The 23,996-nt window shown below is 41.5% G+C and overlaps 2 protein-coding genes across 2 annotated transcripts in view; both read left to right on the forward strand.

Annotated features, from left to right (window-relative positions):
- sfi1 (SFI1 centrin binding protein) lies at positions 1-22,222 on the forward strand. The gene is given in 30 exon segments (XM_021321542.2): positions 1-301; positions 382-453; positions 607-717; positions 3,238-3,332; positions 3,415-3,532; positions 3,613-3,715; positions 3,808-3,964; positions 4,055-4,216; positions 6,222-6,292; positions 6,381-6,473; positions 6,558-6,655; positions 6,750-6,816; positions 8,884-9,014; positions 9,121-9,202; positions 9,284-9,462; positions 9,541-9,616; positions 10,416-10,511; positions 10,610-10,686; positions 12,558-12,648; positions 12,746-12,842; positions 16,001-16,161; positions 16,237-16,311; positions 16,564-16,638; positions 18,202-18,378; positions 18,464-18,657; positions 19,425-19,584; positions 19,676-19,760; positions 19,867-19,975; positions 20,074-20,173; positions 22,094-22,222. Coding segments are annotated over 30 exon segments (3,402 nt in total). The 5' UTR covers positions 1-140.
- The window catches only part of zgc:172271 (PBP2_transferrin domain-containing protein), a 12,224-nt gene continuing 10,437 nt past the window's right edge, over positions 22,210-23,996 (forward strand). Inside the window, exon 1 of the mRNA XM_012872685.3 lies at positions 22,210-22,827. Coding sequence (XP_012728139.2) covers positions 22,773-22,827 — 55 coding nt within the window. The 5' untranslated portion in view covers positions 22,210-22,772. The remainder of the gene's footprint in view (positions 22,828-23,996) is intronic.

Consider the following 23,996-nt stretch of genomic DNA (forward strand, 5'->3'; position numbering starts at 1 on the left):
CGGTGCATCAAAAAGGAGCGGACTCACGCATACTGCTCAGGTCATGTGACCAAGAAAAACAATCGCGCGGCAGTTAAGCACTTTTACAGCCAGGATGGAGGAAGTTTGCTTCAGGAGTCTGAGTTAAAAAAAATAAAATAATGCAAAGTGGGTCGGTCCGAAGCGCAGACCCAGCGAGGCTGCGACCCGTCAGATCTGAGGGTGAATCCAGACAGCTGCGCAGAGCTCAGCCCAGGAAGGTTCCCTACAGGGTGGGCTACAACTGGAACAAGGGAGGGAGACTCAAGGAGCTCAGGATAAGGTGCCTAGATGATGTACTTACCATGTTTTATGCAACTAATAAAACAATCTAACAACCTCGGACCCCTCAAACATCCGCAGACACTTGGCAAGAAAATTCCTGAAGATATGGATGCGCAACACCTTCGGTCGAGTCCCGCCCCAGCAAGCAAGGTGACGTTAAACAGGTGTCGCAGATGGAAAAATAACCACAAACAAACACGTGGTTGTGATTATTTTTCACTTTGCCCGTGGTCTGTTTGCCACGTTTAACGTCCTGCGGGAGTCTGAGGAGTTTTAGACGAGCAGGAATGTTGTGTTTTACAGGCGCCACTGCAGCAGAGGCATCCTGAGACGAGCCTTTGGCAGATGGAGGGACGACTGGTGGACATCCAGGAGGGAATGGAGTCTTCTGATGAGAGCAGAGTGCCACTACAGGTCGGCCCTGAGGCGTTAGGATGGACCTTTATGAGATCTTTTTTCTTTTTCTTTTTTCTTTTGCTGGACCAGCACTGCAAAAAGGGAAGTAAAAGTAAGTCAAGTTTTCTTGATATGAATGTATTTTTCCTTATTTTAAGCAGGTAAATAAAACTATTTGCCAATGGAATAAGATTTTTGCACTCAAAATAGGAACAGTTCATCTCTATCGTCTTATTTCAAGGGCAGGATGTCTAATTATCTTATTGTAGGGGTAAAAATACTCACTCCATTGGCAAATAGTCTTATTTACCTGCTTAAATCAAGGAAAAATGCATTCATTTCAAGAAAATTTGACTTACTTTTACTTCCCTTTTTCTAGTGAGCTCCCTGTTTAAACTGAAAATCCTGCCACACGCTCAAAACACATTGAAGAAATTGAGACATTTTCTCATGCCTACTTTGTTTAAAAAAAAAAAAAGATGAGACAAACCAAAGGATACAATAAATATTCAATACTGTTTAAAGAGTTGCTCCCTTACATATTTTAGATTTTTGTCTCTATACCATTGCTGCGTCTCCAATTTAATTATGTGAAATTTAGAGAGGAGGTACTGAGCAAGGGCTTTTATTACGTCTGTGGCAATCTCCTTTTTTTTCTCAAGACTGAGATGGTGGCTGCTCAAATATTTTCTCTAGTGGATGAGGTCAGTTTTTGCACACGGGCCTCGTTTCTGCAGCGTAACTGAGCAGAAGATCTGTGTTGTGTTTTCAGCTGGCAGTCGTTTGTCAGCAGGGTGACGAGCAGGGAGCTTAGTACGCATCCTTGAGGCGCCCCAGTGCTGACCTTTAGCGCCGGTGGCTGCTAATTGAGGAAGTTGTACCGTGTTGCCGCTTTTCCAGTACCACCTTCTTTGAGCTGCTCGCTAGGAGCCTTTCTGTCCTCGTCTGCTCCCAGCGGAGCAGGGAACCCTATTGTAGTTGTACTGTTTTTTTTTTTCATTATTAGTATTATTCTCTTGTAAAGAACCAGAAAATGCTGAAAAAATAAATGATATGGCAGCTTAGATGGAAAACAGCACCACTGCCCAGATGATAAATTTCAGATTTCCCCCAATAACTAGGTTGCGGCGGGATGAACTGAAATCTTTAGACAGAAAAGTCCCTTTTTGTCCAGACGGGTGAGGACTGAGTGGAAAGCAGATCATGTTGCACCGTCGATGGATTATCTGAGTGATTTAGGAGTGTATTAGGACTGGATACTCATAGCCCTTGGTAATGATATAAGTCTATGCCAGGAGCCTGCAACCTTTATTACAATCCAAAGAGCCATTTTGACCCTCAGTCCAGCTGAATAAAACGCATTTAGAGCCGCATATGTCACATGACCTTTGGAAAACAGAATTTATAATTGTTGATAAATGTCTACGATAGAAATTGTAATTTTTTTAAAGAACCATCATTTTATTTATATTCTGTTTTTAAAATAAAGAAAATGATTAATCTTTTACAAAAAAGAGGATGGATGCAATTTCTTCAATGGGTTGTGGGAAATAAAAATTTTTGAAGCTCATTCCAATCTTACTTAGACTTAGACAAACTTTATTGTCATTTTGTATGCACAGAGTCGTACAGAACAAAATTTCGTTTGCATACAGTTTAAGAATTTTAGTGAATTGCAGTGGATTTCAGAGTAAAGTAACTTTGCAGGATAATAAAGTAACTTTGCAGGATAAATGAAGTAACTTTGCAGGATAAATGAAGTAACTTTGCAGGATAATAAAGTAACTTTGCAGGATAATAAAGTAACTTTGCAGGATAAATAAAGTAACTTTGCAGGATAAATGAAGTAACTTTGAAGGATAATAAAGTAGCTTTGCAGGATAAATGAAGTAACTTTGCAGGATAAATGAAGTAACTTTGCAGGGTAATAAAGTAACTTTGCAGGATAAATAAAGTAACTTTGCAGGATAATAAAGTAACTTTGCAGGATAAATGAAGTAACTTTGCAGGATAATAAAGTAACTTTGCAAGATAAATGAAGTAACTTTGCAGGATAAATGAAGTAACTTTGCAGGATAAATGAAGTAACTTTGCAGGATTAATAAAGTAACTTTGCAGGATTAATAAAGTAACTTTGCAGGATAAATAAAGTAACTTTGCTTATCTAATGACAAAATAGATTAATAAAATATATTACTGGAACTTTTTGTCTTATTCTTTTGTGGAAATTAAATGAAATTATTCCACGATAAAAAACTGCTAAACATTTATTTGTTATATCTCTATGTCAAAACATTAGTTGGCTCCTCATCATTTTCAGTCTAAGTAATAAAGAGCCACGGTGGAAGGTTCATAGAGCCGGTGGTGTCTAAGTTGCAGACCCCTGGTCTATGCAGTGAAGCAGTGGACGGGGTTTTTCGTGCCCGGGTCCAACTCGTGTGGCTCAGGGGGACGTTGCAGTTGTCTGATTGGACGTGATTGAGCTGCTCTCCACTGTCTAGTTCATGCCTGCTGCTAATGATGATTTTTGGTGTCTAGGTATTACCTGTTTAACTGGACATTTTATGAGTGGAGGAATTTCACATCTTCACAGCGGCAGAGAAAGACTCAATTGCAGCATGCAGAATCGCTTGGTATGATTTCATGCACATAAACAGGGCAGGTATTAGCTTCAGATCTTAGACGTGGTTTAAAGCGCTCTGCTTCTGTGAGCAGCTGCCGGGCGACTGGGGCGTTTGGCTTTGGACGGGTGGAAGGATTTCATCGAGATCGGGAGAGCACAGCGGAGGACGGCCGACTCGTCCCTCGAGCGGAAGAGGCTTTCAGATTTGCGGTGAGTTGGTTTGTTGATCGTCGCATCAGACGACGGTGCCTCGCGTACCGTAGTGGCTTTAACACGGCGGAGTTCTGCAGCTCAGTGTGGCGTTTGTGGCAGACGAGGCTGCAGCAGCAACGGCACCTGAAGGCGCTGGCGGGTCGAGCACAGGAGCAAAGGGCGCTGAGCTTACAGAGGAAGGTAACGGCACGAGCTGCACAATCCTGATGAAGGCCGATGGTTTTTGTTTAGGGCTTTTTTGGATGAATTGGGATTTTTTTTCTTGTCATAAGGCTTGGAATCTCTGGAGAGAGACACACAGAGCTGCTTGTTACCAGAAAAAAGAAGAGTCTAAAGCGGCTCTTTACTTCACCCTTCGACTGAAAACCAGAGCATTTCATCAGTGGATGAGTTTTGATTCCCATCAGAAGGCCAAGAACGATAGAAAAGGTGCTTTGGTTTCCCTTTCTTTAACAGTCGTCTGTTCCTCTTGACGTTTATCTTGGTTGCACGCGGTTATCTTGTGTGGGCTTCTTGCAGCCGTGGCTCGGAGCGCCTGTCGCCGCCGCCTGGTCGCGACGTGTTGGAGAGAATGGAGGAAAGCTCTGAATCACAAGCGGGATGAAGAGACGCGATCGCTGGCTGCAGACCACCTGGCCGTTCGGAGCACTCGTCGCAGAGCGCTGGTGCGCTGGAGAGCCTGTATCCTGCACCGTAGTCACAACCTGGATACACAAACACGCATGCAGTCCATTACAGATACTCATACATCTTAAACCTTTTCACGTTTTAACATGCTGCAGCCACAAAAACGCTACAGGTGTTTCCACCACAGGAAATCGAGCAGTTTCCTGGAGTATTTTTTCTCCATCCTGCCTTTCCACTACAGGAACCAAGTCCAAATCAGCCAAAGGTGGGTAGAAATGTACCCAGAAAAGGGCCCCTTGTAGGGAGGGTGGACTTTTGCATGGACCCTGGACTAAAGGTGGAGCTTTACCGTGGAAGGATGCAAAACATTTCTCATTGGTTGAATATCACCAGTATTTTATTTCAGCCGTTCCCCAGTTTACACACTGCAAAAAGGGAACTAAAAGTAAGTAAAATTTTCTGGAATATAGTGTATTTTTCCTTGATTTGAGCAGCTACAAAAGAATATTTGCTAATGGAATAAGAGTTTTGCACTTAAAATGAAAACATTTTATCACCATCATCTTATTTCAAGTGCAGGATATCTAATTATCTTATTTTAGGGGTAAAAATACTCATTCCACTGGCAAATACTATTATTTAGCTGCTCAAATCAAGGGAAAATATTCAAATTTTCAGAAAATTTTACTTACTTTTAGTTCCCTTTTTGCAGTGTACCATCTATATAATAGTTTATATTGTCTTTTAAATAACAGGACACCGTGTTTTACAGATACACTGACAAAGTTTATTTTGTAGGTTGGTGGAAATCTTTAACTAAGGGAAAGCACAGACTTCCTCTTTCAGCGTCTCATCAAAGTTTTTCTAAGCGAGTTTAGCGGGTAAAGTTAGAATTTCTTTCACTAAAGTGAGCAGAATTGCCCAGGATCGTAGAAAATGCGGCAACTTTTAAGTTTGAATTGGGTCGTTACTACAACGAGGCTTTAATTATTCAGGATCTGTGGATTATTACAAAGCTCTTCTGAGTTAGAAGGGGTTAAAACTCTGTTTCAGAGATTAACTGCTGTGAAATTGCTAGAAACGATGACTTTAGATTGCTGACTGTAATCTCAGTTGAAGCGGCGTGTTTTTCTTTCTCCCGCAGTTGGGAGTCGTGACGGTTGCGATTCGTTTGAAATCCCTTCCACTTACACATTTTCACCGAGTTAGGAGTGAGAGTTTGTTGCTTTTACAACCTCTGTGTTTGAAACAGTCTGAGTTTAATGATATTTTTTGGTACGGTTTCAGCATTTTTCCTCCAATTCTGGACTCAGTGAAGTGGAAATGAAGGTGAAAAGGATTGGGGAAGTTAACTCTATACACTGCAAAAAATAACTAAAAATAAGTCACATTTTCTTGAAATTAGTGCATTTGTCCTTGATTTGAGCACATAAATAAGATTATCTGCCAATAGAATGAGTATTTTTGACCCCTAAAATAAGATACTTATATATAATACACTCTAAATAAGATGATGGAGATGAGTTGTTCCTATTTTAAGTGTAAAAAATCTCAATCCATTGGCAAATCATCTTATTTACCTGCTCAAATCAAGGACAAATACACTCATTTAAAGAAGATTTGACTTATTTTTAGTTTTGTTTTTGGAGTGTGGAGAAGAACGTTTAGGAACACTAAATTGCCTCAAGCGTGGCTGTGCCAACGCTGTGCATGCCCATACGGTGGTGCAGGTGTCACGCCGTGGGGATGCTTTGCTGCTGCAAAGATGGGCGGAGAGAAATATGAGGCAATGCAGACAGAAAATCTGTTAGAAAAGACTTAAGACTGAGGTGGAGCTTCACCTCTCTGCGGCAAAACCCTAAACATGCAGCTGGAGCTACCAAGCTAATGGCACGGTTTAAACAAAAGCACATTCACGCATTAGTTTGGCCTAGTCCAAGTCCAAAAGTCTTGTCTTTTGGTTTGTGCCTGTAACGTGGCAGAATGTGAGAAGGTTTAAGGTGCTGTTAGATCTGTGTGGCCCTCCTTTTACCTCTTTGGTTCCTGAGCTCCGATGTAGACGTGCAGCTGTGTAGAGCAGACGCTGACAGAAACCAGGCAGCATGTCAACATTTCCAGCGTCATTTACTGGTAAAAAAAACAAACAAACAAAACAAATGGATCCAGCAGCGATGGACAGAGCGTGTGGTCAGGTCTCGATCCCTTTTTTTGTCTGCAGCGTGCCGGACTGCAGGGGTTCTCTCTGAACGTCGCCCGGAGCAAAGCGCACCGACTGGACCACAACATGGCCGTCCAGCACCGTCGGCAAACGGTAACGGCTGCGCGGCCGTCGCATTACAGTCGCCTCAGTGAAAACATTAAAAAAAACGTTAAAAGCGAAAGTGTTCTTTGGCAGACGGTGACCAAGTACTGGAAACTGTGGATGGATCGGCTGGAGGAAGCGGAAGATCGGAGCTTTCAGCCCCTGATCAACAAGGCGATGACCAGTTCCAGGTTTTTGGTCGCCTTCTACATTTTCTAACAACCTCTCCAGAAATAAAGGAAGGGGAATTTTAAACATTTGGGAAACTGTTTTTTCTTGCTGCAGGGTTTCTGTGTTGAGGCGCTGCTTCCACCAGTGGAGAGAAAAGCTTGCTGAACAGAGGCGTACGCAGGTATTTTCACAAGATCGTTCTCCATAAAGTGGTTTGCAGGTCTGTCCCAAACAACCTCGAATGCTTGTGTGAAAGGGGAATAAATAAAGAATATTTCAAATATTTATGTTTTCACATCCATCTATTACCATCCGCCTGTCCGAGGTTGGGTTAGGCAACAGGGTCAGAGCAGGGCGGCTCTCAGGTTATTGTCCTTCCAGCGAGTTCTGGGTCTGTCCCCAGGGTCTCATCCTGGTGGGACATACCTGCAGACATCTTGAGCTCCTTTTGCCCGCGGCGGACCACAGGTCTGACTTTGAGACTCTCCTGGACGGCAGAGCTCGTCGTCCCGTCTCCAAGTTTTGAGTTCAGCTACCCTGTGATAGAAGCTGATGTCTTTCTGTACCTCAGTTTGGAGCGATACCAGCATTAATGCAGAGACCCCGGTCCTTCCATCCCACCATCACGCATAGACCAGTCGCTGAAATTACAGCTGCACCCATCACAGTTTTGTGGCTAGTTTCCAATTTTTTGTTCTTGCGAAGCTTCAGCTGCAGACGCTGATTTTAGCCGATTCCCAAATTCTCTTTCAGACCTATGAAGTGTAGAGGAGAGTTTACACCACTGTGCAAAGATTATTAATTCACCGGTGATATTTTGAAATGTTCCTTAAATTGCACTTTATGCTACTAGTTTGTTTCATGTTATCATATTTTCTACATCTCTGGTGCCGTCTTCCTCAACAGGACCCCTTTAAACAAGAGATCTTTAAATCTCAGTGGGAAAACCCGGGTACTTAAAAAAAAAAAAAAAGAAAAGAAAATTAGGGTTAGCAAAAAAAAACAGAAGTCAGCGTGTGTTTACTCTAGAAAATGTGGGTCCATGCCTTCGCTTGTAGATCTAACAAAAGGCCGACCAACGTTTCCAAACCCGCCATGTTCCATAACAGAGAGAAGTTGAAAGCTTAAAAAGATAATCAGAGCAACTCTGCAGCACGTATCAACTTGTATTGCCAATAGATTTTATAGATAAAATCAGTAGCTATGGCGATAGATTTTGCCGATTAATGACTCGGTATTATTATTATTTTTTTACCCTAGTTTGTCCACATTGTTTGATATAGGAAGGTGCATCCGCCCGTTGATCTTTTGGTAAGAGGTGAGCATGTGTGCAGGAAACGCTGGCTTCAATATCGAAACAGTTAACGAAATGTTCTTACTAGTTAACAGGTTGTAATCCCACTCATAATAAGTAGGTAAAATGTGTTTAAGAGCAGCTTATGATGCAGTTAAAGTTGAATTGTTTTTTTGATCATCTTAATACTATTATTTCTAAGATACAGTGTCTTTGGAGTTAGAGCTCAGTGCCGGCCAGGTTGGGATTGGCTGCTGGTTAGTGGTCAGGGCTGATCCAGCAGCAGATCGGCCAGTTCTTGTCACCATCTGTAATTCTGGCTGCATCTCTACCCAGGATGCATCTCTACCCAGGATGCATCTCTACCTGAGTCAGTGACTAACACTGTACAAACTGAACGGAAATGACTGGAGCTCATCTCACCTGGATCCTAAATGTTAGACAGTGTGACTCTGATGAGTGTTTTTAGTTAAAATGATGTCGACAACCTCACTCAACTGTCTGGACTACCAGATTATTTACTTTTTAAATTGTGACACGTTGACTTCTTGCCCAGGTCACCTTTGTAAAAGAGATCTTTAGCTTAGTGAGACTTTAGATGGTTAAATAGAAAGATGAGGTCATTTTTTTTTCCAATTGAGGAAACTAATAGAGGTTTAATTTATTGTTTTTGTCAAGATCATAAAACTTACCAAAGAAAATGGATTAATTATGATATGACAGAATAATATGTGGTTTGAAATAATGTTATGAGATTAGTTAATGCATTTACAGATACTAAAGCTGTGCACATGTTCAGTTTTCCTCTGAATGATTCATAACTGTAGCCGATTTTGTCACCACACAATCATCCCAATGGCATTCAGAAGGAATAACACTATTTTATTTACCATCTGAGCTTTAAAGAAAGCTCAATTTGACACTTTTAATAGAAAAGTTGACGTTTCTCTCCAGGAAGCTCAGCGCCGCGCCGACGCCTGGTTTGCTGAGCGGACCTTACCGCGATGTTTCAACTCTTGGGTGGAGTTCACTCTGCAGGGACGTCTGCGAGGACAGAGGAGACTGAAAGCCGAAGCCTTTAATCGGTGATCTGGCACCTTTCTGCTCAGACCTGTAACCCTCATAAATACAGCCCAATCTATATCCTCTCCTGCATGACTTATTTTTTTGTTTTTCTTTCTGGGCTTCCAGACAACGCCGGTTCTCCTGGGTGTTTTACACCTGGTGGGGACGATCCGAGGAGCACAAGGAGGAGCGGCTCTCTGAGCGGATGGTAGGGGCGCACCTGCTGATGCGTTTCAGCGTTGATCCAGACAGGCTGACGTGCTCAGGACCCGTCGCTTCGTGCTTGCAGGCCGTCCTTCACGAGGAGCGGCGCCGCTCGCGGAGAGCCTGGCTTCGGTGGAGACGACGCGCGCAGCAGCGGATCAGAGAGGCGGAGAAACGGGAGGCGTCACAGCGTCTGTACGCTCGTAGGCTCCTCCGCGGCGCCGTGATGCGGTGGAGGGACTACAGCTCTGAGATGCGAGACAGGTGGAGTCAACCCTGAGCCGTCTTGAGCCGGTCTTATGTTGTCGTTGATGGCTAATGGATTTATCTGTTTGATGCCAGGAGAACCAGAGAGCTGCAGGCCTGTGTCCAGGGGGATTTGCGCTGCATGCGATGGGCTGTGGAGAAATGGAAGCAGGTAGATTTCTCCAATCGCGAGCTTTACTAGAGCGTGGATAAAAAGTAGGGCTGAACGATTTTGGAAAATAATCTAATTGCGATTTTTTTTTCTTAATATTGCGATTTTTTTTTTTCCAGTTTAATTTATCATGTGTTTTTAAACATATACAAACAACAAATCATTTTGTTTCCTCGCTGTGCAGATTAGGTGCTAAAAGACCCGCAGCATCTAAACTCAGAGAAAGAAATGATTGCGTTCTGCCTACGATATATTTAAACCAAAATTGCAATTTTGACTTTTCTCTGCATTAACCACAAGCAACAAAAATGGCCTCTAAATAAAGACATTTTTAAACAAGGACTATTCAAAACAAGAACTTTTAATGTTTCTATTAATCAGAATATTGTTCAAGAGAACAGCTTTTAGTTGATTTGGACATCAATCCTTGTTGAACATAAAGTGCAACCAACAAGCAAGTCTATGTATCAAACTAATTGACCTGTACTTAATGCTATGTATGATTATATAAACTCTAAAACAAGTAATAAAATTAGATTATCTCACTGCTGCAACTGTCTTCCCTTCCATGTGGAGGCAAACCCACTTCAAACATTTTACCGACACCTAATGGACGTGTCTAATTCCCTAATTGTTACATAGCCAAAAATTGCAGACTCTGCGATTTGGAAATTGCATTTTTTTAAATCGCGATTATATTGAAAATGCGATTAATTGTTCAGCCCTAATAAAAAGGCCACGGCGGCTGCTCGTTTCTGCTTTTTAGTTAGTTAGTCGTGTGTGCTTTTTTTGTCATCAGTATGTTCAGAGGCGGCGAATGAAGAACAGCAGACTGGAGGAGATTCGACGCCACCGTGAAGATAAACTTCTAAAGCACTGCTTCGTGGCCTGGGAGGTGATTAATCATCAGCTTTTAGAAATGAAACCAAACGATTTGATTTGATTTGATTTGAGTGGAGATAAGCTGATGTTTAGCCACTGCTTTACTCACAGAGTCACAGCTTTGAGGTGTCTCTGATGTGGGAACGTGCGGAGGAGCTTCAACAGCGGCGAACAGAGGGTTTACTCAGGTAAAGCAATCCGCTACTGTTCAGCCACACGCCTTAATGTGTCATATTGGAGGTTTTGAACTTTTTACGTCTTGAAACAGAAGTGGCAGAACAGGTCATTTCTTTTATGGAAAAACGTGAGCTCTTTGACAATTTTCAGTCTGGGTTTCATAAGCTCCATTCAACAGAAACTGTCTTACTTAAAGTTTCTAGTGACATTTTGACTCTGGAGCATCCACTGTAATGGTTCTTCCAGATCTTACATCTGCCTTTGATTCGGTCGATCACAGTATTTTGATCAATAGGCTTTTCGATGTAGTCGTTCTATCAGACAAGGCTCTAGAGGGCTTTAAATCCCACCTCTCTCCTTCAGTGTTTTTGTTAAACCAGTTCATGTCAGACTCAGTGGGGTACCACAGGGCTCGGTCTTGGGACCTGTTCTCTTTCTTTTATATATTTCCCCCCTTGGCCTGATAATCAGGCAGTTCCCTGATGTATCTTATCATTTCTACGCTGATGATAGTCAGCTCTATTGTTCTTTTTAAGCCAGCTGAATATTTTATGTTGTCCTGCTTGATAAACCGTGTTAATGGTATTAAACAGTGGATCTGTGAAGACTCCTTGCAAGTAAACTCTGATATGACGGAAACACTAATGATTGCCCCTGAGAAGCAAATAACAGAAATTAAGGCATCTCTGGGTATATTAGCCTCCTCTGTCACACCAAGCCTCAGAAACCTTGGCATCATTTTTTATTCTACCACGTCACTATAGTGTCATTCTTGCAGATTAATCAACACTTCTTGTAGCTAAGAAATATGTCAAAAGCTGAATTGGAGATGAATATTCATGCTTTTATTTAATTTCTTCTTGACTGTTGTAACAGCCTTTTTATGTGTTTTGAAAAATAAAGATCTTGGCCGTCTGCAGTTAGTGCAGAACGCTGCTGCAAGACTTTTAACCAACACAAGTAAGAGACAGCATATTAGACCCAGTTTTAATCTCTTTACTTTGGCTACCGGTACGTTTTAGAGTTCATTGTAAAATTCTAGTTTTTGAACCCTGAGTGGCCAAGCTCCAGCTTATATTTTCAACCTTTTACAGCCATATTCCCCTTCTTGTAGTTTTAAATCCTCCAGACAAAGGCTGTTAATGGTTACACAAACTAATATCAGGTGATTTAAAGCTGTGGCACCCAGATTGTGGAATGCGTTGCCTTCATCTTTGCGCTGTCTTGACTCTGTTCAATCTTTTAAGAAGCAGTTGAAGGCCCACTTTTTCCAGCTGGCTTTTAACTAGTTTTTAAGTATTTTTATGGTATGATGTTGCATTTATGCTGTTTGAACTTTTTTTTTATCAAATCTTTTTATTATGTTTTATAATTTCAGTAAAAAGTCTGAATTGAGCATCAAGTTCTGCAGTGTGAATGTAGCCGTAGCCTTATTTACCTTTATCCATCTTCCCATCAAGTCCAAACAGCCTCCCTGTCACTGCCTGCCCCAAGGATGATGCTGCCTTCACAATATATATATATATATATATATATATATATATATATATATATATATATATATATATATATATATATATATATATATATATATATATATAGTGAATCATGAAGTTAAAAAATTATTTAGGCGTCTCAGAGTAAAGTGTGTTGGATACAACATGCTTCTTAATTTTTTTTTAAATCAACATTTTTTTAAACCATTTTTTTCTTCCACTTTATAATAATGCACTACTTTGTGTTGGTCTGTCAGATGAACTCCCAGTAAAATAGTTTGTTGCTGCAGGCGCTGGAAACACAGTTTTATTGTCTTCTTTCTGGATTCGCTGCTTTGAAATCAAGAGCACATTTCAGCCTCATAACAAGAGTCTTATGTCATCAGGAAGGCCCTAAAAACATGGAGGGAGAAAGCAGAGCTCCGGGCGGAGTTACGACTCGCAGAGCAACAAGCCCAGAAGCACTTTCAGCTGAAGGTTTGGTCTTTGGCCTTAAAACTAAAATGCATTTTCCTCTGTTTTTTTCCTCCATGTGGTCTTTTCTTATTGCTCTCTTTGTGCTTAATTTGCTCAGGTTTTTCACGCTTGGAGAGAAGTAACAACACGTGCGCTGTCAAAGCACAACCAGCAGAGGGAGTCGCTCCGCCACGCTCAGATAACATTAGATCGAGGTGAATGGACATGAAGGGAGTTTTAGCTTAGTTTTTAGTATTTAAGTTATTCAGGCTAACTTAAATATGCTCATATAAACCCAATTTCTATTCATTATTTAAAACATTTTAACTGAAGTTAGTTTTTAAAAGAACTTTGTGGTAAAATAAAACTCCAACTTCCCAAAGGTTTTGCTGTAAACTAAGAATGCTTTAGAAAATATAAATAATGATTCTTCATTTTATTTTTTATCAGTTCACAAAATGCAAAGAGAGGGAACAAAAGGAAAATCTAAATCAGGTTAAACACTTTTTATTATGCCCCAGGGGCAATTGATTGCACAGCCAGTTGTAAAACACAAAGACAGACATGTAACAAAACGACATACTCACCAACATCACACTATATTATTTCAAAATCCAAATTCAATTCACTGTAGCAATAAATTAATGTTTTAGTCTGTCATTCCTGAATCTTGGCAGCAGATATCTGCGTCTGGATGGAGGCAGCTTGAATTCATCATGCAGTGGATCTGCCAGGATCAGTTTGGCCCTGACAGTTCCCTACAAGTTTTTCCTTTTTTTTTTTTTGCAAAAACACCAAAATCAACAGATGAATGTAAAGTTAAAGGAGCTATAAGTAAGATATTAACTGTAAAATCAACCTAAATCATTCTCATTTCTCACCCAGGATGGAAGTAACATTCCCTATAAACAATCGGTCCTCTCCATCAACAATGTATTTGTCATGTTTTTTCCCCCCCCGTGTTTACTTCCTGGTTCCTGAGCCAATCATATGTGAGTTCTCAGGGTTCCCAAACTGGAGCGTCGCAGTTTGTATTTTATTTTGGGAAAAGAGCAGCAGCCTGCAAACATGTAAGTCAGTAAGAGAAGCGGACCAGAAACAGAACTGAAAACGACATCATACAGCTATCCTGTGCAAGTAAAAATTCAGTGGCGCTTCACAGCAACAACACACCGTTCCTTTAATAAAGACGCAATAAGACAAGAATGAAACATCCTCATAAAAGTAGAATTCACATAAAAACCACAAAATGTACTTAAAAATACATTTCCTGATGAGTGAGTCCGCATGGGTTTCAAACCGTCACCAGTTCCCAGATGGTTACATTGGTTCCCAATTTCAACATTCATCCTACAGTTAGGACAACTGAGCTGATTTTCCCCAAAATCAATATTTGGTGCTACTACCCCTTGCCTTCAAACCAGCATCAGTTCTTACAGGTTTACATGCAGAAAGTCAGGGAGCCAGATGAGCCGGTTATACCAAACGGGTACGAATGCATCGGTCGCATACAGGTTGAAACGCAGCCATGAGGTAAAACAGAAACAACTGTGGAGGCTTTAAACCGGGCGAGGAACAGCAAAACTCTGCTACCAAGGTGAGTGTTATGGAAGGCAGTATTGTGTCTCAGGTTGTTTGATAAGGCAAGACTGAGCACAGCAACAAGACATCAAGGTCTATCCTAGAAAATGATTTCACGGCAGACTGGAGTTTTGAGATAAGCTCTTTTGAAGAAGGACAGAGAAACGGGCAACACCAAGGATCGTAGATGCAGTGGCGGGCCGAGGAAACTTACAGCAGATCAAGCTCATTTCCCTTTAAATCAGAAAATGTCCAGCTGTGCCATCAGCTCCAGTCAGTTGGACCCAGGTACACCCACTCAGTGTCTGGAGCGGTCCGGCCAGAAGGGATCTTCATAGAAGAGTTGCAGCCAGAAACAAGACCGGGCAACTCAACTATGTACAAAAAAACATAGAAACTGGGATGCAGAAAATGGCAACAGGTGCTCTGGACCGATGGGTTGAACATTTAAATCATCAGTTGTAGCAAAAGGCAGTTTGTATGCCCAAAGACTGGAGAGTGGTACAATAATGGTTTCTGTAGGTAACAGTGAAGCATGTTGGAGCATGTTTCTAGAAGTTTGGGGCTGTATTTCTGCAAATAGAGTTGGAGATTTGGTCCAGATTAATGGTGTTCTCAATGCTGAGAAATACAGGCAGATACTCATTCATCGTTTAATATCATCAGGGAGGCAAATAATTGGCCCCAGATTGATCCTGCGTCAGGACATCAACTCCAACCGTACAGCCAAGGTCATTAGGAACTAGCTTCAGCGTCGAGAAGAGCAAGTCTTTACACACAATCACCATTTTTTTTACCTACGAGGTTTTAGTTTTGTACCCAACTTTTTGCTGAAAGAACCTTTTGCTTTGGGGTATTTCATATCAGTCATCAGTTTGTACCTCACGGTGCCATGTCTCATACCCTCTTAGACAAAGATTTAAGGTCATTTTCTATAAACGATTGGTAGACTACAGTGAGGAAACTTGGTTAATGTGAATCTAGCTAATAATATTTACCAGCAGGGGCAAAGAAAGTAAAGAAACCTGGAGCCCATACTCGAGACTTCTTTATTTTAGGTGGATTTGTGATGGTTACAGGAACTTTATTTTCAGTTCAGAGTGAATAAAACTCTGGAAGATCTTAACAAGGATTAAAAAAAAAAAGACCAGCAGCAAATATCTTTTTTTCTGCATTTTTTTTATTGTCTTCATCGCAGGTCTTTGAATCATTGTGGTAAACATCTGCCTAGATCAGGGGTGCCCAAAGTGTAGGCCTGGGGGTCTCTGGACTGATTTTGTGTGACCCCCTGATGGAAGTTCAATAATTATACAAATTTATCCCCCGAGCACAGGTGGTTAGTGCGGATGGAGACTTTTTCTTTTAAAGTAGAGCAAAAAAAATCTTACTAGCAAACTAAAATCTTCCTAAAGTGTAAAATGGTTTTCTTCAGCATTTGTCTGTTTATAAACATGCTTTTTTTGCATTATCTCTCATTTTATAGTAGATAGGACCACGTCTCTCCAGTCCCTTTTAGTCTTAGAAACTAAATTTAAAAAAAGTTTTTTTATTTTTCAATCAAGGCTAAAAGAATTGGAGAAGTTGACGCCTTTTATTTTAATGAAGCAAACGTGCGGCAGACTTTGGATCTACAACCCTTTGCTACAGAAAATCCACCTATTGCTTGACTTAATCATTTTTGGCCCGTGTGAGAAAAGTTTAGACACCGCTGACCTGGATTTAATGTGGAAAAATAAGTCAAGAAATACCAAAGTGTGCCGAACTTTTCTCTGTGATCTTTTCCCCCGTTTAGCGCGGCTGCAGCTGGTTTTTAGACAGTGGAGGAAACAAACCGCGGCGGCCCGGAGGCAGAGGATGAGCATGGAAAAGGCTAGAAGGCATCACGGCTGCAGACTCCTCTCTACAGCCCTGCATGCATGGAGCAAGTATCGCTGCCAGCACCGCAGAAAGAAGGTTGCAGTTTTATCTTAAGACACACCTGTCGGATGAAGCTACCGCTGCATTAAAACTGTTGTTAAAACTCCCCAGGTGATGAAAAGACAAGGGCTCCTGTTGCTGAAGTTAAAGATGTACCAGAGGTTCTTTGAGCTGTGGAAAACGAAGGTTTGTCTGCGCTTTCCTTTACATTTTCAATCACGTGTCACTTTCTCTTGAGTAACGTCTGAAACAAGCTGCAAAAGATTGAAGATTCATCCTGGAGAAAGGTGCAGAAACTGCTTGAATTTGACATTTTTGTGCGTGTGAGAGCCCTGTAGATAAAAAGCTGACGTTCTCGGGGCGTTGCCGCACTAATGATTTAACGCACCCTCGCCGGCCGTGACTTTTTTTCGCTTCTTCTCTCCTTCCTGTGAACAGCTGCAGCACAGACGGAGGGAGGCTGACCAGACGGAGCGAGCGCTCTGGCACTGGTCCCTCACCCTTCAGGCCAAGGTAACACCTGCCTCCACATTCTCATCTTACATCCAAAAAATAAATAATTTCCCTGTGCTTTGCAAAAGGTATACACACCCTCTGAGCTTTGGGGGTACTGTTTTACAAGCCAGCCCTGCTTTACACTCCCCCACAGCCGAATCCCTGACCTGTTTGGTCTTCATAATGTTTGCTACTAATGCAAACCTCTGGAGCCCTCGGACAACAGCTGGAATTATACTGAAATTAAATTAAGCACAAGAGTAACTAATTAGGCGGTTGCACTATTTTTCTTACAGGTATCAGGGTAAAGGGGGACCGGATCCACATGCACGCCACACTATGCCATAGTCATGATGATGATGATGATGATAATAATAAAGACTAGGCCGTCTTCTGAGTTGTTTAAGCAGATCCAGATGCACATACCTGGAAATAAAAGATGAGATCTTTATCCTTGCTCTCATACGTTTGACATCAGACCCAAATGTTTGCTGTGTACAGCAAAAATAAAGAAATTAACTTCCCTGTTTCAATACGTTTGGAAGGGGAGTGCATCTTTTCTGCTCTGCTCTAGGGCTGGATGATATAGCAAAAATAAGCATATTTATAAAATAGAAATCATATTGATCGATAATTATCAACAAATTCAAAACATATATTTTAAGTGCAGCCCTGGCCATTTAATGCTGTAGCTTAATGTTGTATTTTTAGATACAGAACACACAAATACTGAATTCAAACTCAACCTTTTGTTTGACCAACTTTTTACCAAAACTGCACATTTTAAAAGTAAAAAAAAATAACACGTGCTCTCTGAACCCTTTGTAGCTCTGTGAAGGAGCGTTGCTGGGTCTGCGCTGTGATTGGTTGGGAGGATGTAATGACTGTAATATTAACCTACATGGCTAGAACGCAAAAGGAAGGAAAACTGTTATCCTAAGGCTAAGGCTAGCTTTTTATTGACCCTTTTTTTTCTATCATCGACATACGTCTTATCAATCGATATGTATCGATATATTGACCACCCCACTGCCCACCCCACTCATCAGTGTAAATTGTAGTAGCATCAGTTTAGCATTTCATCCCATTATGCACAGCCAGCAAGGCAGCTGCTCTCCTTGACCTTCTATCGCACTTATATTTCTATCTGCCAGTATCTACTTTCCCCTAGTAATTGTTTTGTTTTTCAATAAATGAATAATTGTATACCTTATTCCTAATATAATTACACAATGAAAAGGTATTGCTGTTCAACTCAAAATGTTAACTGTACTGTTATTGATCTATGCACATTAGATCATTAGTAACATTAAAAACCAAACAATAAACCAAAAGATATTAGCAGGCGTTTACTTAAGTCTTTATGGTAGTTTTCTACAGGCAGCTTTACTACAACAGTAGAATAAAATCCTGAAATTATGGCTTTTAGTTTCAGTGTGCCACCCCAAGTGTCCCCATCTGGCCACACCACTATGAAACATTTAAAGTCTGTGGTTTTAATGTGCGATTACATCTGGGGGCGTGAACACTTTTGCAGTAGAGAGGTGGACTGATATTTCTGCTTTGCGAACCCCGCTGCAGGTTCTGCAGGGGTGGAGGCTGTGGGTCGCGGAGCAGCGTGGCGAGCGGGAGCACGCCGCCCGGGCCGCGCAGGCGTACAGGGACCAGCTGCTGAGGGAGGGCGTGACGCGCATCCTCGCCTACGCCGCGCACATGAGCGACCTCACGGCGAGCCTGACGCAGCTCAGCCAGGAGCAGGTGGGCGTTTCTGTGGCCGTGTTTAGACATCAGGACGTGTGAGCGGGATTTTTGACCGTCTGCCCCCCCCCCCTGCGTCCCGCAGAGGTCGCAGCGCCTGTGGAGAGTCGTGAGACGCTGCGCCGCTAGGTGGAAGCGGCGGGCGCTGGGCAAACCGCCAACGGAGGAAGAGGTCCGAGCGCCGGCGAAGAAGAAGAGCGTGACCTTCTGTTTGCCGGGCCTTAGCAGCGTTTCCACGCCTGACGCACAGGAGCTGGACGATGAAGCGCTCGGCCGCCTGTGAGTGTAGATCTCAGTCTGTCTGACTGTAAAACTGTGCTCTCCAGTTGTCTTTATCATTCCTTTACCTTTTATTTCACATTTCTACATAAACATCCTAAGATCTGAGAATTTTGGTCCAAACATAGGATTTAAGACGCCTGAAAAAAAGGCTGAAAAATGAGTTCCATTTTTAGGTAGCAATGTTTAGACTAGGCCTAGTCGATAATTCAATAACAATATGTATCGATCGATAGTGAAATTTCAATCAATAGAAAAAAGGGTCAATAAAAAGTTCAATAGAACAGTTTTCCTTCCTTTTGCATTCTAGCCCATCATGTAGGTTAATATTACAGTCATTACATCCTCACAACCAATCACAACGCAGAACCAGGAACCAAGCTCCGCCCCCTTTAAAGAGTTCAGAGAGCACATATTCATTTTTTTCTTTTAAATACTTGCAGTTTTGGTAAAAAAGTTGGTTGAATAAAAGGTTCAGTTTGAATTCAGTGTTCTGTATCCCAAATTATGTCGTAAGCAACACCATAACATGGCCAGGGCTGCACTTAAAATTATATGTTCTAAATTTTTTTGCTAATTATTGATATCGATCAATATGATTTCTATTTTATCGATGTGCTTTTTTTTGCTATATCGTCCAGCCCTCGTTTAGAATACAATTCTGGGGAATTTAGAGGTCAATATAAAACGCAGGCTTCAAATTCTCATCTTTTTAGCAGATAGTTTTGATGAATGATTCCTCTTCTTTATTTTTAAATCATCAAAAGGAAATGCAGCACTGACGCAGCACTGGAGCCCCCACACCCACCGTACCATCCATCATACCAGAAAAGCTTCATATCTGCAGCTGAGTTAGCTCTGGAAAGCAGAACTCCAGATCTCCTTCTGCCGCCGTCGGCCTTCATGACCTCAAAGACACAGAAATCTGTATTTACCTTTTTATTTTAACACATAGAAACTGTAATCTCCTCCTGAAATAACTTGACTTTCCTACATTTTCTCCTTTTCTTCTTTTAAGATGGAAAGCTCAGGTATCAGAGAAGCTCCTTTTGTCCTCCTTCCTGACTCCATCTCTCCCTCTAAACACCTCTCAGATTTCCAAGGTGCTGTGGTTGACCTTCTTTTTTTAATAAATTTTTTATTTTACAAAACTATGAACTCTGAAATATTGGAATAAAAAAAAAATTACCTGTTGTGATGCCTTTACAGATCCCAGTTTAACAAATCCTCCTGAAAAAGATGCGCCGGCTCTGACGAGGGAGCTTCTCAGCATTCAGACCGACATGAAGAACTTCCAAAAGAGCCGAAAGCAGCTCCGGTGGGTGGGTGGGGGGAAATAAATAAATAATTGTTTGTCTTGTTGCACGCGTTGTGCATGCATGGACTGATGCATGGCTGCGTGTGTGCGTCACTCAGAGCGTGGCGGAAGCTGAGGGACGTGTTGCGGAGTTGGCTGCAGACGAGTGCCGAGGATGAACAAGCGGAGCGAAGTGCGGTTTGCGAGGAGCTGGAGGAGGTACGGAGAGAGGGAACGACGGCGTCGCTGTGACCACAGCTCCCACTCCTGAACCAGATCTGCTCCTTGTGTTAGCATCAAACTCCACACATCTGCGTCCAAGATGCTAAAGAGTTGAGACCGAAGAGAAAAAGTTCCACATTGATTTAAAAAAGAATCTGATTCATCAGATCTGTTAAGATACTGGACGAGAAAACTCTTGAAGGAGCGTCATATATACATAATAGCCATTTAAAAAAAATAGACTCATTAAACCACTAATTTACAGGTGCGGTGGAGGTAGAGCATGCGACCCGTGTACGGAGACCTCGGTCCTTGACGTAAACGTCCTGGGTTCGAGTCCCGGCCCTTGGACCTTTGCCGCATGTCTTCTCTAAGAGATGGGTTAAACACAGAGGACAAAATTCATTCAAATATACAAAGTTGTGATAATGAATAAATAAAGATCATTACTGTAATGTCAGCAACTTTTTGGTCTGATACCAGCAATGAAAGCCGTTTGTTTTGGTATGTAACTTAATGAGCGGGGCTATTTAAGTAAGCTAAGCTGCTTCTTTTCAGTCTGTCGCAATGATCACACACCTGCAGGCACGCTCTTTCCAAACTCCAAGCTCGATGCGGTTTACAGCCGCGCTGCTGATCAGACGGGGCATCGAGACGAATGTGGCTGAGGACTCTTAAGATTTAAAGGCGGCCGTTGAATGCCCCGCAAGCGTGCTGAACGTATTAGACTAAAGCCCAAGTGGTAAATCCTCACTTTACATCGACGGACCGCCAGACCAGAAACGTTGAGTCCTCGAAAGGATTAGTAGCTCCGCTGAGAGCAAACCAGGTGTGATTTTTTTTTTTTTTTTAGGTCTTTGAAGTCATCTAGCTACATCCTTTTCTGGTTGGTGATAATGAATCAGTGCACAACATCGTGGTCTCTCCACCCCGGACCACCGTCTCAAATTACGGCAGAAAGCAACCACTTAGAAAATGTGCTCTCTGTCATTAAGGATAGAAAAACATCAGATAAATTTATGCCGGATTAAATTAACTGTATCTGTTCTAGTCTGTAGCAGTGGAGTGGACAGGGCAGATTAATAGGCTGTGTGTGTATTATTATATAAACTCTACACTGCAAAAACTGAACTAAAAATAAGTAATATGTTCTTCAAATGAGTGTATCTGTCCTTGATTTGAGCGGGTAAATAAGATGATTTGCCAATGGAATAAGATTTTTGCACTTAAAATAGGAAAAACTCATCTCCATCATCTTATTTCAAGCGCAGGATGTCTAATTATCTTATTTTAGGGGTCAAAATTTTCATTCCATTGGCAGATGATATTATTTACCAAATCTAGGACATAAACACAGATTTTAAGAACATTTTACTTATTTTTAGATCGGTTTTTGCAGTGTATGTAATCAGAGGCCATTTCTTCATCCCCTCGATCTCAACGTTATGCAGTTCACCCGTTAGCTCTGCAAGAGACGTTAAATATGCCGTTTAGGAAGATGCCAGCAGAATTAATAAATGGTCAAGGTCAAATCCCTAGCCGGTTCTTCCTGTAGTGTGTTTAGACCAGAGACCATTAAGCACCTTTTTTTTATAGAGCGATGAAAACATGTTGAAAGCTGTTTTAACAAACAGGGAGCCAGTCTAGTGACTCGAGGGCTGCTGGGATATAATAAATTTCCCTCCTGTTGCTCAGATCTCTGGCAGCAGCATTTTGAACGAGCTCCAGCTGCCTGAGGGATTTATTTGAACATGGCAGTAGCCAGATTTTGTGTTATACAGGGTAGTGGTGAAAATGCACATCTTGCAAGCTCTTTAAATACATATTCACCTTTATTGATTCTAGCTTTACCGTATGTTATATTCATTAATGCTGAAATGATTAGCTGCCCATCTGATTGTTTCTTTGCATTCGCAGCTGGAGAAGCGCATTCAGGAACTTTCCGCTGAGCTGGAAACACACAAACCAACAATCCTGCTTCACGTGGAGAGGATCCAACATTTGCAGTCTGTCCTCGACAACTCAGGAGTTTAACCTCTCCGTTAAAAAGCGCAGAAGACCTGGACATCCCTACGTGACAGAGACAAAGCACAATATTCCCATCTGCTGACTGTTTGCGCAGATGTTCCTGAGATTCCCTGAAAGCAACAGATACCGATCCAAACATGTTCAGCCGAACCTCTTTTTTTTTTTTTTTTTTTTTTAATAAACTTTAAATCATAACTGTTCACAGCTGTCTTCTTCCTTAACACCATCACACCTCTGGCAATTTCCGGCAAATATGGTCAGTAGATCTTGACCAGCGCCCACTGAACAATAATAGTCAAAGCAGCATTTTTACACTTTAATTTGTGAACGGTTGAGATGAGACAGATGGGGCTAAAATATTTTCCATATGTGTGCAAAAGGTGACTGTTTTCACAGGAACAGCCCTTACGCAATAGACTTTCTCTTCTTTTTGTACGAACCAGCGACTGATTCTTTGGAAGATCAGTGCAGGAAAAATTCAAGCCTTTAAATAAATCTCAGACGGCTGCTTTCTTGCAGACCACGCTGCGAAACGTCCCTCTGAACCCTCCATCCGCTGCAGCTTAAAATGAGAGGATCTTATCAGATTTTACTCTTTGTCTTCTTTGCCGGTTGCATCAGGGGTAAGTACGTTTTACTGAATCATTTTGCTGCCTTGTGTAGTGTTGATGTTTAACTTTGCTGGAATGGCGGTGACCTGATTAAACAGTTTGTAAGTACAAATCACGGACCGTCTCCTTTAATCTCTGGCAATTAAAAACTGGGCTTATATCTGGGGCAACTTTAATGTATTGCTTCACTTATAAATTACTAATAAATGGTTACATAAACAGCCATTGAGCAAGCTTTAAATGTGTTGTGAGCGCTTTCTTTTCTCACTGCTTTTTTTTTTTTTTTTGGTCATAATTTCAGATAAACTGGTTTCTATATCAGACAAAGACAACCTGAGTAAATCCAAAAGTTTTCAGCTGATACTGAATGAACTTAAGAGGGGAAAGTGCTGTGACAATATATTTCATCGCCTCTTAGTTAAATAAACATGTTTTAACTACAGTATTCGGACAGCTGAGTCCAACCCGCAGGCCTGTTTTCTGTACACTGCAAAAAGGAACTAAAGGTAAGTAAACTTTTCTTGAAATTATTGTATTTGTCCTTGATTTGAGCAGGCAAGTTTAAATGATCTGCCAATGGAATAAGATTTTTGCACTTAAAATAGGAACAACTTATCTCCATCAACTTGTGTCAAGTGCAGTATATCTAATCATCTTATTTTAGGGGTCAATATACTCATTCCACTGGCAGATAATCTTATTTACCTGCTCAAATTAAGGACAAATTAACTCATTTCAAGAAATTATTACCTACTTTTAGTTAATTTTTGCAGTGTAAGACCAGCAGAATTGGTCACTTAGTGCTTGTTTGATAATATGAAGTAGGCAAAAACATTGTTAGAAACATGAAAAACCAATTCATTGACACGTATCAGTCTGGAAAAGGGTTATAAAGCCATTTCTAAGGCTTTGGGACTATGCAGTAGTGAAACGTCCCAGGAGTAGCCGGTCTACTCAGCATTATTCCAGGAGGGCGTCAGCCACTCGTTCAGGAGGTCGCAAAAATAACCCGGAAAAAGCATCTAAACCACTGCTTGTCCCGCTTGCTTCAGTTAAGATGGCTGTTCATGGTTCAGCAAAAAGAAAGAAGCAAAGATGGCGTCACTGAGAGAGTTTTAAGGCCCCATCATGGGGCCATTAATAAAGACCTCTACTACCAAACAAACATTAAAAAATTGAAG

The sequence above is a fragment of the Fundulus heteroclitus genome, chromosome 20 (genome assembly GCF_011125445.2).
Source record: "Fundulus heteroclitus isolate FHET01 chromosome 20, MU-UCD_Fhet_4.1, whole genome shotgun sequence".
NCBI lineage: Eukaryota > Metazoa > Chordata > Actinopteri > Cyprinodontiformes > Fundulidae > Fundulus > Fundulus heteroclitus.